Source organism: Psammomys obesus, unplaced genomic scaffold, assembly GCF_907164565.1.
Source record: "Psammomys obesus unplaced genomic scaffold, mPsaObe1.curated_primary_1811, whole genome shotgun sequence".
Lineage (NCBI taxonomy): Eukaryota > Metazoa > Chordata > Mammalia > Rodentia > Muridae > Psammomys > Psammomys obesus.
In genome coordinates, this window is record NW_026586173.1 from 8643156 (window position 1) to 8659760 (window position 16605).

General features: G+C 39.7%; 1 protein-coding gene across 1 annotated transcript in view; it reads right to left on the minus strand.

Moving 5' to 3' along the window:
- The window catches only part of Ncapd3 (non-SMC condensin II complex subunit D3), a 68796-nt gene that overhangs the window by 30139 nt on the left and 22052 nt on the right, over positions 1 to 16605 (minus strand). Inside the window, exons 15-17 of the mRNA XM_055601401.1 lie at positions 6373 to 6446; positions 5675 to 5809; positions 3972 to 4192 (exon numbers count right to left, since the gene is read on the minus strand). Coding sequence (XP_055457376.1) covers positions 3972 to 4192; positions 5675 to 5809; positions 6373 to 6446 — 430 coding nt within the window. The remainder of the gene's footprint in view (positions 1 to 3971; positions 4193 to 5674; positions 5810 to 6372; positions 6447 to 16605) is intronic.

The window sequence follows — 16605 nt, forward strand, 5'->3', positions numbered from 1 at the left end:
AAGGAAGGAAGGAAGGAAGGAAGGAAGGAAGGAAGGAAGGAAGGAAGGAAGGAAGGAAGAAGGCTAAGGTGACAGAGTACTTGTCTAGCAGTGTAAAGTCCTATTTCAATCCCCTTTACTGAAAACAAAAACCAAAAGCAACAAAAATCTAAAACCAAGAAACCCATTTATAGTACTTTTTACAAAAACAACTCTTCCCAAACAAAATAAATGGGGTAAGTCACTGTCGTACCCTTTGTAAACCTAAGTCTGGCTCAAACAGAAGGTGAGTTCCTGTATCTGCTTGTGTGTATTCTATTCCAGTATCAGATTGCTTCTTCAACTTCCATTCTATAATCACAAAACAATAGGAGTTAAGAAAAAAAAAAAAAAAAAAAAAAAAAAAAAAGCAAACCCTCTTAATATTATAAGCTTCACCACTGTACTGGCCCATCGCCACCATCAACTCCAAGTGGTCGGCACACTTAAGGCCTCAGCTCTACATTTCTCCTCACTTTGGCCTAATTCTAATGACTCATATTAGGGAAAGAAAGAGCAGCAAGCTCCAGCATTTGTTTTCCCCCGTTTTCCCATTCTCTTTATCTCAGAAGTTCCCTCCTCTCCTTTATAAAGGGCAGCTCTTCACATAACTTTCCCCACAGGTTTCTTCATTATTACCCATCTTACATTTCACTTTCAGTAGCCACCTGCCTGACCTCTATATCCACAGGTGTTTCCTCTGAAAACAGGATCTGGAGGCAGCTGTGATGTTACAGAAGCATAAGGTAAGCCTCAATTTCAGACATAAATGAGCCCCACAGATTCCTGAAATGCAGCAACTCAGGCCAGGTGTAATGGCTGTTCTTTGTTATCAACCTGACTACATCTGGAGTTAACTAAAACCCAAATGGTTGGGCACACCTTGAGGGACTTAACAGAATAATCTGAAATGAGAAGACCCACCTCCAGATCTTTGAGGTGAGAAGATACATCCTTTAACACCTCTCTCCCTCTCTCTAGCCTCAAACTCACAGTGATCTGCCTACTTCTGCCTCCTGAATACTGGCTAATCAAGATCTTTTAAATTGAGAAGACCCACCTTTAATTTGGACCACACTTTCTGCTGGCAGCCTGTGTTAAGAACATGGAAATAGAAGACTGCTCTTTCTACCTGCTTGCTCTAGCTTTCGCTAGCAAGTCCATTTCATTCATTGGCATGAGAGCCTACTTCTTCTGGATCTTGGTGTATACTGAGTACCAGCTGAGATATTCAGGGTGCTGGTTAGTTTTATGTCAACTTCACATGAGCTAGAATTATCTGAAAGGAGGGAACCTCAATTGATAAAATGCTTCCATACCATCTCTAGCTTTAGGGTGCTTTCTTAATTAGTGATGAGGGAGGGCACAGTCCATTGTGGTTGGTTCCATCCTTGAGCTGATGGTCCTAGGTTCTATAACAAAGCAAGCTAAGCAAGACAATAGGCAGGATCCCTCTATGCCCTCTGCATTGACTGCTGCTTGAGTTCCTGCTCTCATTGCTTTTGATGATGCACTGTTATATGGAACTACGAGTGAAATAAACCCTTTCCTCCCCAAATCACTTTTGTTACGGTGTTTCATCAAAACAACATGAATTCTAACTAAGACAACCCAGCCCTGTGGACTGAACAACTTCTGGATTCGTGGATCTTCCTGTGGTAGGCAGCCACTGTTAAACAAGCTGGACCATGGTCATTCTGTCAGTCATTCTAACGAATTTCACTCTCTCACACACACACACACACACACACACACACACACACACACACACACACACACAGAATGAGTTCTGTTCCTCTTAGAGAACACTGCCTAATACACCAGGGAGCCAAGGAAGACCTCCAGAGACAAGTAAAGGAAAATCTAAGGACAATTAAGATCACTGAAAGCAGAATGGGCTAAAAGAACATTTCACAGAGAGAACATGCTGTCCTCAGAGGTACCTACATGCAGGACATATTGTGTGGGGAGAAGAGTAGGACTGTCAACACTCTGAATGCACATGGGGAAACACACAGGAGACAAAGACATAGCAACAGTTGGGTGATATATCAGAGGGTATTTACTGATCTTCCTGAAGAGACCATGCATGTAGAAATGTCAGTGGGTGGACTGCCAGACAGACCAGACAGAAGAGATCCTGGCCAGAGAGTAAAGGATGAAAGACCAACAGGCATTCTTTTTGCTTGAAATATACAGGTCTGGGTTGTCTTCTAAGCAGGTTTTGACAATTTATGCACTCAAGTATGCAATATTGTCATTTTTTTTTCAAATTCTCAGTATTGTCACAGTATAGACTGTCAAGCCTCACATTTCAACAAACTGAAACTTGTTTTATTTTTAACTCCTTTGTTAAAGTTTAATATCAGATTCATATGTTTATTGCTCATCTCCACTTCAACTTTTGTGAACTGCTTTTCACATCATCTACTTTCTACTAGGAATCCTCTACTGAATGAGAATTATTAGTAAAGACAGGTGATCATGCTTGTGGTGGGTTACAGTTTTCCAATCTGTTCTTAGTGTGTTTTTTATGGTGTCATCTTAGTCTGGCTTCCAAGTTGCTATAATACAGCAGGGAACATGTAATTGAAAACAATCTACTGTGCCAAGAGCCACTGTCTTGGGGAAGTTAAGTAGGCATGTGGGCTTCCTGGAAGGTAGCCCGGTATTTTGGAAGGTCTGTATCACAATTCACCCTAGAATTGCTTCCAGCCTCTGACACCCATTCTTCCCAATGCTGCTGCATCTCTCACAAAATCTGGCATGGTATGAACCCTCACTTTTTGAGTATTTACCCACTCTGATCGAACGATCCTCCTATGGGATCTTTATGAAGATGCACTGATGTTCAGATGAATTAATTCTTGACTATAGAATTCTTGATTTGCTCTTGAAAATGAGGAAATGTAGGACCAGAAACAAGCTATCTGCAAAGGCCACAGGGTAGAAGTTAATGACAACCAATTACTTCCTATTGTATAATCCTTCTATAAGTACATGCCTGTGCTTCTTGTATGACAAGACATAAGGAAAAGAAAAAAGTGGCAACTGTAGTCCAAATACAATCCAATCAAAAGATCACTGTGGTCAAGGTACCACCACAGCTCCTAACTCCTCAGCACAATGTTCACTGTTCACAGTGCATCCTCAGTGTTGTCAAACAGAAACAAAAGCACAGAGCTATTTAACCCACTAGTCCAATAAAATAAATGAAAATGTAGGCTGGATGGACATCTTTAATCCCAGCACTCAGGAGCAGAGGCAGAGGGAGTTCTGAGTTTGAGGACAACCTGGTCTACAGAGGGAGTTCCAGGACACCTAGGGCTACACGAAGAAACCCTGTCTTCGTGTAGACAACCAAAAATCAAAACCAAAACCAAACCAAAGCAAATGAAGATGTAGCCTTCCTAAGAGCAAGTAGTGGGGACATAGATGCTACAAAACCATACTATATTCATTACTACCCAGTGCCAGTCTCCAAATGGAAAGGAGTTGGAAGGATCAAAGGTACCACAAAAACACTCACAATAATGCTAAGAGTATCAAGTAAAAAGGTAAGCACACAGGGTCTTCAAATATACTAAGAATCTAGACAACTGATCTTTAGATACCAATGGAAAATTATTATTAAAACAGCACATGGGGACCAGAAATATGACGCAGTGGTTAATAGCACTGGCTGCTCTCACAGAGGACCCACATTTGGTTCCCACTACCAACATGATGGCTCAAAAAACATACACAACTCCTGTTCCATGATGCCATCTTCTGGCTTCCATAGGTATTACATGCGCGCGCGCACACACACGTACACACACACACACACACACACACACACACAGAAGCAAAATATTCATATACAAAAATAAAAACACATCTTTAAAACACAACACAGCAAAAAAAATAGCACATGCCTTCTATGAGAAATTTGAGGGATATAGTCAAGGTACCTCAGATCCTGGCATTCTGTGGTGAGAAGAGCAAGTAGGGCCCAAGCAAGCATCTGGCTTCTGTCTTCACTGTGGAATTTTCTTTGGTGCTTAATGTTCTGCAACAGGAGCTGATCCAGGCACTCCAAGGCCTTCTCTTGCACTGTGCTCTCACAGTCCATCACCACTGGGATGACTCCCATTAACCAGGCTTTCTGGACTGGGACACATGTAGGTTGGGCCTAAGGTTGAAAACATTATGGCAGAAGATCTGACATTACTACAAGTCTAGACACAAGCCAATGAAGTTGTGATAAGCATTTCCAAAGACATGCTAAATATAATCACATTTACAGGAGGTAGGGCTACAGTTTAACGTTAGAAGGTATGCTTTGTGTGTCTGAAACCGTTGGCATAACACTTCGCACTGTGCCCAAGAAAAAAATAAAAATATAAATAACTGCATATAATTGCAAATAAAACATAAAGCAAAAAAACAAAACTGCAACCAAACAAAAAATTCCCCAAAAAACAATATTCAAAGTTATCAAAAAAAAAAAAAAACCCAAAAAACAAAAAACTGTAACCACCAGCTTATGATGAATCAATGCATATTAAAATTTAAACTTATAAATTAAAGCCATTATTTTATTCAAAACCAATAACAAATGGTATTTGCTTCAAGGAAAATGTGCTGACAGAAAAAGCCAAAATACGCTGCATTGCTAGGGCTAGAGAGATAGCTCAGTAGCTACCTGCACTTGCTGCTCTTGTGACCCAAGCTGAGCACTCAATTACTTCCAGATCCAGAGGCTCCGGTGCCCCTGGCCTCTAAGGGCACTGCATGAGCATGATGATACTCACAAGCAGGTACACACACGCACACTTAAATAGAAATAAAATTTTAAAGTATTCAGCTTTAATGCCTTCTCTAATAAGAATAAGCATCCTTTACAAACATTTCAACAACCAATTAATTGGGAGAAATAAATATCGTATTAATGAATATGCTCTTATGTTAATATTTACATATCTTAATTGACAAAAATTAATCCAGGTCTTGTTTTAATCAAACTGACTTTAAAGTTTGCTTCCGGTGAATGAGCACCACCCCTTAAGCTCAGGCATTTGAACACTTTGTCTCCAGTTGGCGTTGTCACAGAGAGGTGGCAGTGGGGAAGGTACAGCCTTGCTGAAGCCTTGTCCCATTTCCAGTCTAGTCTATGCGCTGTTAAGATGTGATCTCTCAGCTTCTGGATCATCACAATACCTGCTGACTGCTGCCAGGCCTCCTTGCCACAATGGACTCTTACCCTCTGGAACCATAAGCATCTGCCAAAGACAGCTTTTTTATTCCCCTGTTGATGGTGTTTAGTCCTATAGTGGGCTCAGCTGAATTTCTAAATGGCTTACTTAACATTTAGCAACAGGTAATTATTGTGTAGAGTTACTCTTGATGCCTTTTGGTGTTGGGGACTAAACTCATAACTTTCTGCATACAAAGCGTATTCTCTCTCCTTAAGTCTAAAACTCCAGAATTTTTTTTTTTTTTTTTTGAGACAGGGTATACCGTAGACCAAGATGGCCTTAACTTCACAGTAATCCTCCTGTTCAGCCTTATGAATGATACAATTACAAGTGTGAACCATTAAAGCCAACTCAGAAGAATGCTTTTGATATACAGCACTAAGCATCCAACACACAGTGTGTGTGATTCTCCTCACCATAACAAGTTCTGTAAGGCACTGCAAGGCTTGCTTCCGCACAGATATGGCGGGGTCTCGGCAATGGTCCCGTAGGATCAGCAGGTCCTCCTCCATGCTCAAGATGTCACAGTGTTTCAAAATAGTTATTAACACCTGAAAGGTACAAAATGAGGTAGTGCATGCAGGGCACAAACACAGAAAAAGTAAACATAGAGAAATGCTTCAAGCTTGTGGTTTTTAACATTTTGGGGGTTATGGATCAACCCTACTTCCAGACAGTATTCTATCTTTTGAGAAGACTCTCTAGAGAAGACTGAATGTTACAACCAATTTCACAAACCTACTGAAATTCATCAATGGCCTCCTTGTCCAAACAAATACATATAAAAGATTGTTTCTTATACTTTTGTGTAGTCCTGGCTGAGTTGGAACTCATTATGTAGATCAGGCTGGTCTCAAATTCACACTTGGTTCAATCGAATACCTGCCTCTGCCTCCTGAGAGCTGGGACTAGACACATCCATTCCACTACAACCCACAAAAGTTGTGTGTCTTAAAAAAGCCACCCAGTAAAATTGAAAGCTTAAAAATCAGCAAATTATTCTTCTAGTTCTATAGTTTTTAACCAAGGCCAAGCACAAAAACCAAGTTAGACAATGAATATGGCATTTCTGAGGTTTCATGAAATTTCTAAGTGTCAAAGAAAAAGCTCCCACCTGGAGTGCAGACTTCCTGACGTTGGTTTTTTCATCCTTGGTTCTTTTTCTCAGCATTGCCATGATGTATCTCTCTGTTGACCAACATCAAAGAGTCACAGTCTTGAGAAAGACTGGGCACAACCTAACATGTCACAATACTGAGAAGCTGAGAATACAGGATTGGCTAAGAGACTCACTAATTACTCTAAGTCCTAAGAAAGGAGAGTATTAAAAAGTCTTGAAAAAGAAGAAAATTTAAATTAGGCATTTGCTAGAAGAAAGTATTAACTTTACAATATTTAGGAATTTGATTTTAAATCCTGGCTTCTATCACTAAATAAAGTTTTAAGGATTCATTTTGTTTTATTTCTGTACAACCTCCCTCCCCACTTCCCCCGTGTGTAGGGGGTGCCTGTAGATAGAGGTCAGATGGCATCAGATCCCCAGAACCTAGAGTCAAAAGCAGCCGTGGGCTTCTTGAGGGATGCTGGGAGATGAACTTAGAACAACCAGGAAGAGGAGTAGCCTCTGAGGTCCCCAGTCATGGCTGTAGCAGCCCTCTACAACTTTGAATGAATTATTTACGTCTATTTCACTTGGCTGCAAATAAAAGTTATCACAACCAGAGATATTTTAAAGCCTCAAAGAGGTACTATGTGACTACTTCAAATTTTCTACTAGGAAGGGACTACTAAGTACCTAAAAGAGTTATTCTCTACAAATTATGTCTTTAGTATAAATTAGAAACTTAAACTGAAAACTGTAAGAACATTTAGTAACTCATTAAAAGATAAGAGGAGCTGAGAAGATGGTTCTGTGGGTTCAGAGTCTTGCCACGAAAACCTGTAAATCTTGCTTTGAGTCCCTAAAACCCATGTAGAGAAAGGAGAAAAGTAACTCTTCAAAGTTGTCCTCTGACATGTGCACCATGAATAACCTATCTACTCCATTACAGACACACAATGCTTTCTAAATAAATCAAATAAATAAGACATGTACTATACATAATATGCTTAAAAAAACAGTTATACTTTTAAGAATACAACAAAAGAGTGGCACTGCTTCATTTTTGTACACTCTGATGCTTGGCTTAGTAAAAGCCTGCTCAACTTTCATCTGTTATAGGACATTATGGGACCCCTGGGAAATGTCAATTGTGAGATCATGGGAAGTAAATGATACCTTGATAATAATATAAACATGGTTTTTCACATCAAAGAGCCTTAAAAGAGGTCCCCAGGCCAAAGATAGAAACTGCATAGATAAAATGGAGAAAATTCAACGAAGTTCAAATACTATTTTGAAAATATGCACAATATTAACGTTAACAAACGTTAACTAGACTGAACAAGAAAACAGTATTCAAATTGTTAAAACCAGATACGTAACATTATGACATTACTATCAGTTTACATAGCACAAAGGGATATAGGAGCAGTTTTATGCCAACAAATTAATGAAAGAAGTTAGTGTTTAAAGGTGGATATTCAAAGATGACTTAACAAAAAGAAAGTGATTACATCTAAAAACATAAACTCAACTGGTCATAAAAGAACTTCAAACCATATACACAAAAGCCAAAGACTAGAAGGTTTTACTAGGAATCCTACCAAATCATGACACAAAAATGAGTAAGTTTCCTTCATCACCTTGAACAAAAGGTGGAAGAGCAGAATATACTTCCCTCTCATAATACTTGCTGGTCTCACTAAGAAAGCAAAACCACAGACACCTCAACACGATAGAACCCTTAAGACCACAGACATCAATCTCAGCAAAACCCTAGCAAGATTGAACCCAGCAAGATTAAAGAAGGATTATACTATGTCTTCTATTAATCTTGGGAATTAAAGGTTGACTCTAATATGAAAAAAAAAAATCAATGAATGAAAATACCATAGCATCAGAAGAAAGGAAAACTACACAATCATCTTAACAAATGAAGAAAAGTATTTGTAACAGTGAGGGTTAAAACATTCAGGGTGGAAACACTCAGAACAACAACTTCCCCCCAATGATAAAGGCTATACTGAAAGAGCTTACAGCTGATAACACACTCAATGATGAATACTGTGACAGCTATTGTTGATTGTCAATTTGACTATGTCTGGGATGAACTACAATCCAGAAATGGAGGGCACACCTGGGATTCAGATCTTAAAGCAAGAAGACAGCTTTAATCTGGGCCATACCTTCTGCTGGAAACCTATATAAGGACAAAGGAAGAAGGAAGGTTTTGTTCTTTGCCTGCCTCCCCTCACCTTGCTAGTACTTCTATTCCTTCACTGGCATTGGAGCCTGCTTCTTCAGGATTCTGACAGGTAGAGGAGACCAGCTGAGATACTCCTCAGCCTGAGCAACTACTAGATTCTTAGACTTTCTGTTCATAGCTAACCATGGTTGCATTATTTGGACTGCAGCCTGTGAGTCATTTCAATAAATTCCCCTTTACATGTATATATGTGTACACACACACGTACACATATATATGTATATATCGATACATATATGTATATATACATAAGTTCTGTGACTCAAAACCTTGACCAATAAAATTACCAAAAGTTCTGCAAATGCACAATTTAAGACTCTTTCCATCTCTAATCAACATTGTACTAGAGAGTCTGGCTATAGCAACTAGGTAAGAAAAATAACTAAAAAGCATCTAGGTGGAAAGGAACAAGTAAATTATCTCTATTTGAAGGAGACTTAACCTTCTATACAGAAAAATCTTAAGAATTCCACAGAACAAAAAGAAAAACAAAACCTACTGTAATGGGTTTACTCAGTGTCTTAGTCACTGTTTTACTGCTGTGAAGAGACACCATGACCACAGCAACTCTTATAAGAGAAAGCATTTAACTGGGGGCTGACTAACAGTTTCAGAGGCTTAGCTTATTATGGTCTTGGCAGGAAGCATGATGGCATTCAGGCAGACACTGGAACAGCAGGTGAGAGCTACATCCTGATCCTTAGGCAGAGACCCTAGGCCTGGTATGGGCTTTTGAAACCTCAAGGCCTACCCCAGTGACATACTTCCTCCAATAAGATCACACCTAATCCTTCTTAAATAGTGTCACTCACTAGTGATTAAGCATTCATATATACGGGCCTATGGGGGCCATTCTTATTCAAACCACCACATCCAAATTACAGAATTAAAAGATCAATAATGAAAAGCCTTTATAACTATTGACAAAAATTTAAAAGTGAAATAAAGAGAACATTTCAACTTATGTCAGTACCAAAAAGAATAAAGTAGTCAAGACTAAATTCAAGGAGCTACAGTTGTTAACATGGTTGGCCATATATATTTATACTTATAGGAAGGTTAGCCATGGTAGTGTATGCCTGGAAGTCTAGCACTTAGGAGGCTAAGACAGGAGTAATAGTTTCAGGCTGGTGAGGGCTACTTTGTAAGTTACAGGCTAACCTGGGTTATGTAGTGAAACTCTTAAAAAAAAAAGTTTTTTGTTTAAGTGACGACAACTCAGGCACAGTAATATACACAGGCTGTATTTTATTTAAGACCAAGGCAAGAGGACAGAGAGTTCAAAGCCAGCCTGAGACATACAAAAAGGCTTTGTCTCAAAAATAAAAATTTAAAAAAGGGACAGGACAACAACAAAATCATCCCTAAAACAAATGAAGTGCCTATTAAAAACATACCGGATGTTCACAGTTAAGAGTATTATCACATTCATACAACAGTAGCCTCTAGGTTGATGTTCAAATCAATCCCTATCAAAATGCAAGATGGGTGCCAGGAATGGTGTATACTTCTGTAATCTTACCCTTGGAGGAGGTAAGGACAGCCCAAGCTACACAGAAAAACCTTATTATGAGAAAAAAAAAAAAAAAAGGTACAAAACATCCATGTCTTGTTTTTTTGTTTGTTTTTTTTTTTTTTTTTTTTTTTTTTGGTAGGTTTCAACAGGTGGCTCCATAATTTCTATGTTATACAAAGGACTCAGGCAGGTCAAACAGCTTTTAAAAAGGAGCAAATACAGAGAAACCCTCTCTTCCTGATGTCTAAAACCTACTGATGGCCCCAAAGTATGAGAATTAAAAGGCTTAAGTCTGTCTACTTCTGTAATTCAGGGCACTGGAGAAACCTACTAATGGAATACAGAGTATGCCACTCCAAAACATCCTTCTAAGAAAAAAAAAAAAAAAAACTGAAAACAAGCAGTGCAAACAGGGAAAAGTTTTGTCTCCCAACTTTCTGCCTGAAGGCATGAAACAAATTCTCTGTCCTAAAGACCACTCCTTACCAGCCCAGAAGCATCAATAAAATCTATTGGGCTTCAACATTTTTACCTTCCCACCTTTGGAAGTCTACAGTTGCATGCCCACACCATCAATTTCAACAATCATATAGATTTTTGTTGAAGATATCATGTAAGTTTAAGCCCTGCTCTGTGTTTTCTTTCCCACAGTCTGCACCAAAGATGCTAGTAAACCTGATTTTCTTATTAAGCTGTTGTTTCCTTTTAAGAGTTTGAGCCAATTAATAACTCAGGAAGGCTGAGGGGAAAGGAACATTCTGGAAAGATCCCAGGGACAGGCTGAACTGAGCTGGGCTGGGCAACTGGCTCTCGGGTGTCCCTTTAAAAATGGGTGCAGCAGCTCTCCAGGACTACGGTTTTCTGAAGGCTTCCACCTAGTTGAAGTATAGTCTCTCATTTCTGCTGTTCTGTCACATAGCAGGCGAGCTGGCCCACCAGACCCTGGGGGAGTGTACTGTCTCCATCTCGAATCCTGTCGTGCAAATGCTGGGATTACACACAAACCACAGCACATGGCTTTTTTTTTAAATATGGGTTTTGAGGACTGAACTTGGGTCATCAAGGCTTTCCCGGCCAGTGTTTTTACCTGCTAAGCCACCTCCCAGCTCTATCTCTATCATTTTTGATGTTGGTACTTTTCCTCCTGATGGTATCCACTCTACATCTTCCTTCTTTTCCTTGTAATCAAGGACTTCACTTTCCACCTTCTCTACTTACTCCTTCTCTACATTTTAAATGGTCTAGGTTTTTCTTTTGCTTTTCACTTCCCATTTTCTTCCTTACTTTTCCCTTTGCCTTTCATTCTTCTTTTTAAAACTTTCAGGTTTAGGGCTGAAGAGATGGCTGAATGGCTAAGACCACTGGCTGCTCTTTCAGAGAATGCTGGTTTAATTTCCAGCACCGACATGGAGGCTCACAATAGTCTTTAACTGCAATGCTTGGGGATCTGATCTCCTGGCCTCCATGGGCACTGGGCACATGTAGTACACAGGCAAAATGATAAAATAATAAAGAATTTTTAAATCAAATTTTCCTATTTGGGGAGCCAGTGAGATAGCTTAGCACTCAGGTACTTGCTAAGCTTGAAAACCTGAGTTCTGGGCTGGAGAGATGGCTAAACTGGCTGCTCTTCCAGAGAGCCCGATGTCAGTTCCTAGCACTCACATGACAGCTCACAACTGCCTGTAATGTAATACCAGTTCCAGGGATCTGACATATCCTCATACAAGCAAAATGCCAATGCATATAATAAAAATAAATAAATTATTAAAAAAAAGAAATCCTAAGTTTAATGCTTGGAACACAGATGATAGAAAGAACTGACTCCTCCAAGTTGTCCTTTGACCCTCACTATGCATCTGTGACTCCAACAGACACACACTCACTCACACACCCCCAATAAAAATAAAAACAAATTTCTGTTTCAGAATACTACTATTCCACCATTCCTGTGGCGTGGAGGATGGTACTTGGTTTCTATTTTAGTTCTGGATTAATTCAGTGGTACTTGTTGCTGTTACTATTGTCTGGCAAAATTCTTTTGACTACACTGTATAAATTGCTCTCTACCACTGAGCTCCTTTCCCAGCGAGGGCAAGGAAACACCTAGCTCTATATCCAAGTTGCCCTTGTTTGAACATCAGTTAATACTTTAACTCAAAGAATATGGAGAGAAAAGCTCCAGCTAATGACCAGGATACAAGTGGACATGAATGGAGGGAAAAGGCTGACAGCTTGTCCACCTCTACAGCAACAGCAGAGGGAAACAAGAATACCGTACACCATATCTATGATGGGCTGCTGCATAGACTGCTACCATATTCAACACATCAGTGACAAGACTAGGAGAGTAATTACAGAGGAAGTACCCAACAGACTTGGTTGTTTACAGCACATCTGCCTCATCTGTAAGACTCCATTCCTGTGAGAGGTACAAAGAAAGCAGAAAACTCAAGTTCTGGCATACCTGTGTCAAGCTCTATTAAAATACACCAGTGCCCATCAGAGAAGTAACAAGAGAACGACACTACAAAACCCAACTGGAAATATATTTAATACTTCACAAAAAAAATTATATCCCCAGCTGAAAATAATGAGAAGGGTTGTCTTAGTTATGGTTTCTATTGCTATGATATAACACCTTGATGAACAACTTGGGGCTGAAAGGGTTTGTTTCAGCCTACAAGTATTTTCATCATCATCATCATCATCATCATCATCATCATTATCATCATCATCATCACAATTTATTCACTTTGTATCGCGGCTGTGACTCCCTCCATCTCCTCCTGGTCCCATCCACTCTCCTTCTTGTCTCCCCCTCCCCCACCATGTCCTTCCCCTAGACCACTGATAGGGGAGGTCCTCTTCCCCTACTATCTGAACCTAGCCTATCAGGTCTCATCAGGACTATCTAGATCCTCTTTCTCTGTGGCCTAGTAAGGCCACCTCACCAGGGGGGCAGGCAACCAAGTTCATGCCAGTGACTGTCCCTTCTCCCCTTCCTAGGAAACCTCCATGGAGACTCAGCTGCCCATGGGTACAACTGAACAGGGGTCCAGGTCCTCTCCATGAATGGTCCTTGGTTTGGAAATCAATCTGGCACTTTCTTAGAAAATTAGGAATAGTCCTACCTCAAGATCCAGCTATTACATTCTTGGGCATACATCTGAAAGATGCTCAACCGTACAACAAGGACATTTGCTCAACTATGTTCACAGCAGCTTTATTCGTAATAGCCAGAATTTGTAAACAACCTAGATGTACCTCAACTGAGGAATGGACAAATAAATTATGGTATATTTACACAATGGAATACTACTCAGCAATTAAAAACAAAGAAATCATGAAATATGCAGGCAAATGGATGGAACTGGAAAAGACCATCTTGAGCGAGGTAAACCAGAAGCAAAAAGACACATATGGTATATACTCACTTATAAGTGGATATTAGCCACATAATATAGGATAAACATACTAAGATCTATAGTCCTAAAGAAGCTAAACAATAAGGAGGACCTTAGGGAAGATGCTTAATCTTCACTCAGAAGGGCAAACAGGATAGACATAGGAAATAGGAAAAGACAGGAGCCTTCTACATAGGGTCTCTGAAAAGACTCTACCCAGCAGGGTATCAAAGCAGATGCTGAGACTCATAGCCAAACTTTGGGCAGAGTGCAGGGAATCTTATAGAAGAAGGGGAGATAGAAAGACCTGGAGGGGACAGGAGCTCCACAAGGAGACCAACAGAGACAAAAAAAATCTGGGTCCAGCGGGTCCTGCAGAGACTGATGAATCATCTTACAAGTCTTAGGTCACACACTATCACTAAGAGAAGTCAGAGCAGAAACTCAAGGCAGCAACCTGGAGGAAGAAACTGAAGCTGAGGCCATAGAGGAATGCAACTTACTAGCTTGCTCCTCATGACTTGCTCAGGACCATCAGATCAAGGATGGCACTGCCCACAGTGAGTGGGGCCCTCCCCCCCCCAACAAATCCAAAGACCACTTATCCAAAGACCACTCTAATCTGTTAGGGGCATTTTCTCAGTTGAGGATTCCTCTTCCCAAACGACACTATCTTTATTTCAAAATTTGACATAGAATGAGCCAGCACTTCGGTGCTGTCTGAAGAAGTTCTCACATAAAAGCAGAGGGTTATGTCCATCCCCAAAACGTATAAATCTCAACACAGGAATACAGGTAATATTAAAAACAAAGGCAGTGCTGCTGCAATGCCTTTAAGCCTAGCACCTGGAAGGCAGAGGCAGGTGGATCTCTGTGACTTCAAGAACAGCCTGGTCTACGGAGCTAGTTCCAGAACACCCAAGGCTACACAAAAAGAAGCCCTGTCTCAAAAAATCAAATCAACCAACTAACCAAAAACAAAACAAAACAAAACAAAAAACAAACAAACAAACAAACAAAAAAAAAGCACTGTGACACTTCTAAAAGTTCATAATTCTTTAGAAACTGACTCTAAAGATACTGAAGTAAATGGATGACAGATAAAGAATTCAAAAGAATGACTTTTAAAACAATTAAGAAAAAATATAGAAAAACAACCAGGCAGATTAAGAATAATAATATAGTTTGGATGGGATTAAAATAACAAATTAACAATTCAAGTATAGAAGGTGGCATGGAGCTTTAGATTAAGGGCAAACAAAACCAAATAAACCCTACTGAATGAAATAGGAAAACTTCTAAATCCTGGGAAACATAGGGCATTGATTTCAAAATGGCAGGTAAAAATTTAAGAGTACAGAACAAAAAAAGAATATGAAACCCTTGAGAAGTGACAACTCTCTTATGAAGACAAACCCACCAAAGAAAAACAAACAAAAACCCTAAAAAACAAGATCATTATAACCAGAATAACTAGCTTCAGAATCGAGAGAGAGACAGAAAGAGAGAGAGAGAGAGAGAGAGAGAGAGAGAGAGAAAGCCCTTTGAAGGAAAACTGACTAGAGAACTTTAGGACCTCTAAGACCTTAGGACCTCTACAGAAGATAAAGAAATCCATACATAGAAGATAAACAGCTTCAAGAACATGGGAGAAAACACTACAGAAGAATAATAAGCAAACAAGGGTAGGAAAGAACCAAGGAGAATAACAAATGATATCAGTTGCTGTATACCTTCCAATAATAAATAACCTTGAATGTAAATGGTATTAATTCTTTAATTAAAACATACAGGCTAGGCTGGGCTGGACAGTGGTAGTGCATGCCTTTAGTTGGGTGGCAGATGAAGGTAGATCTCCGAGTTCTGAAAGCCTGGTCTACAGAGTGAGTTCCAGACACCCAGAACTACACAGAAAGACCCCATCTTCAAAAACCAAAAACCAAACCTAACCCAACCCAACCCAACCCAAAACCCCACAGGTTGGTTACTTAAAAACAACTGTTTGCTGCCTGTAGGAAATATTCCTGTCCAGTTAACACATACAAAGACTAAAGTAAAAGGGTGGAAAATGATATTCCAAGCAAATGTAACCTGGAAACAAGCAGAAATAGCAATACTTATATATAAGAAAGAAAGAGCAGACGTCAAGCCATAATCTGTTAGAAGACATAAAGATATTAGCAAAATAAAGAAGATATCAAAAAGATGCAGTCATGAGCAAATACCCACCAACAGCCAGTGTATTCAACTGCATAAAAGCAGTCACTTCTGACATAAAGGGGCAGATGGGCTGTGTCAGCGAAATAGCAGGTGAATGCCACATAAATGGGGTGTACTAGTGTACTCCTGTGACCCCAGCATGCAGGAGGTGGAAGACTTAGAACAATGTCATTCTTTGCTGCAACACTTTGTCTCAAAAAATACAATCAAAACAACCAGTGCGTACAAGGACGCAGGGTGAAATGTAATCCTGATACATTGCCGATCTTGGCTGGGCATCGCTGTGCACCCCTTTACACCCAGCATGCAGGAGACAAAGGCAGGCAAATCCCCAGAGTTCCAGACTTGCCAAGAATACACAGTGAGACAATGTATCAAATATATTCACAGCAACAAGTAGTTCTTAATAAAATAAAAACAGAACTGTCATATGACTCAGCTATATCACATGTGGATTTCTAACTGAAAGAAATTCACCTTAGTCTATAACAAATATAGCTTCATGCCTACTGTGGCATTATTCACAACACTGAAGTCACAGACTGACCTCAGTGTCTACAACGGATAAAGAGAATGTGATACAAATATAGGTGGAGTTCTATTCAGCCACAAAGAAGAACAGAATGATGCCACCTGCTGAGAAATACATGAAGCCAGATATTATGTCAAACAAAATAAGCCAGACTAGTAAATATAATACCACATGCTCCCTTACATGTGCAATCTAATTTATGAAAAAAATTATACATACATATATATATATAAAAAATGTCATAAAAGTAGAACAGGGTATATTTGAGAAGAGGCAGCAAGAGAAAGTAGGCAAAAACAGGTGT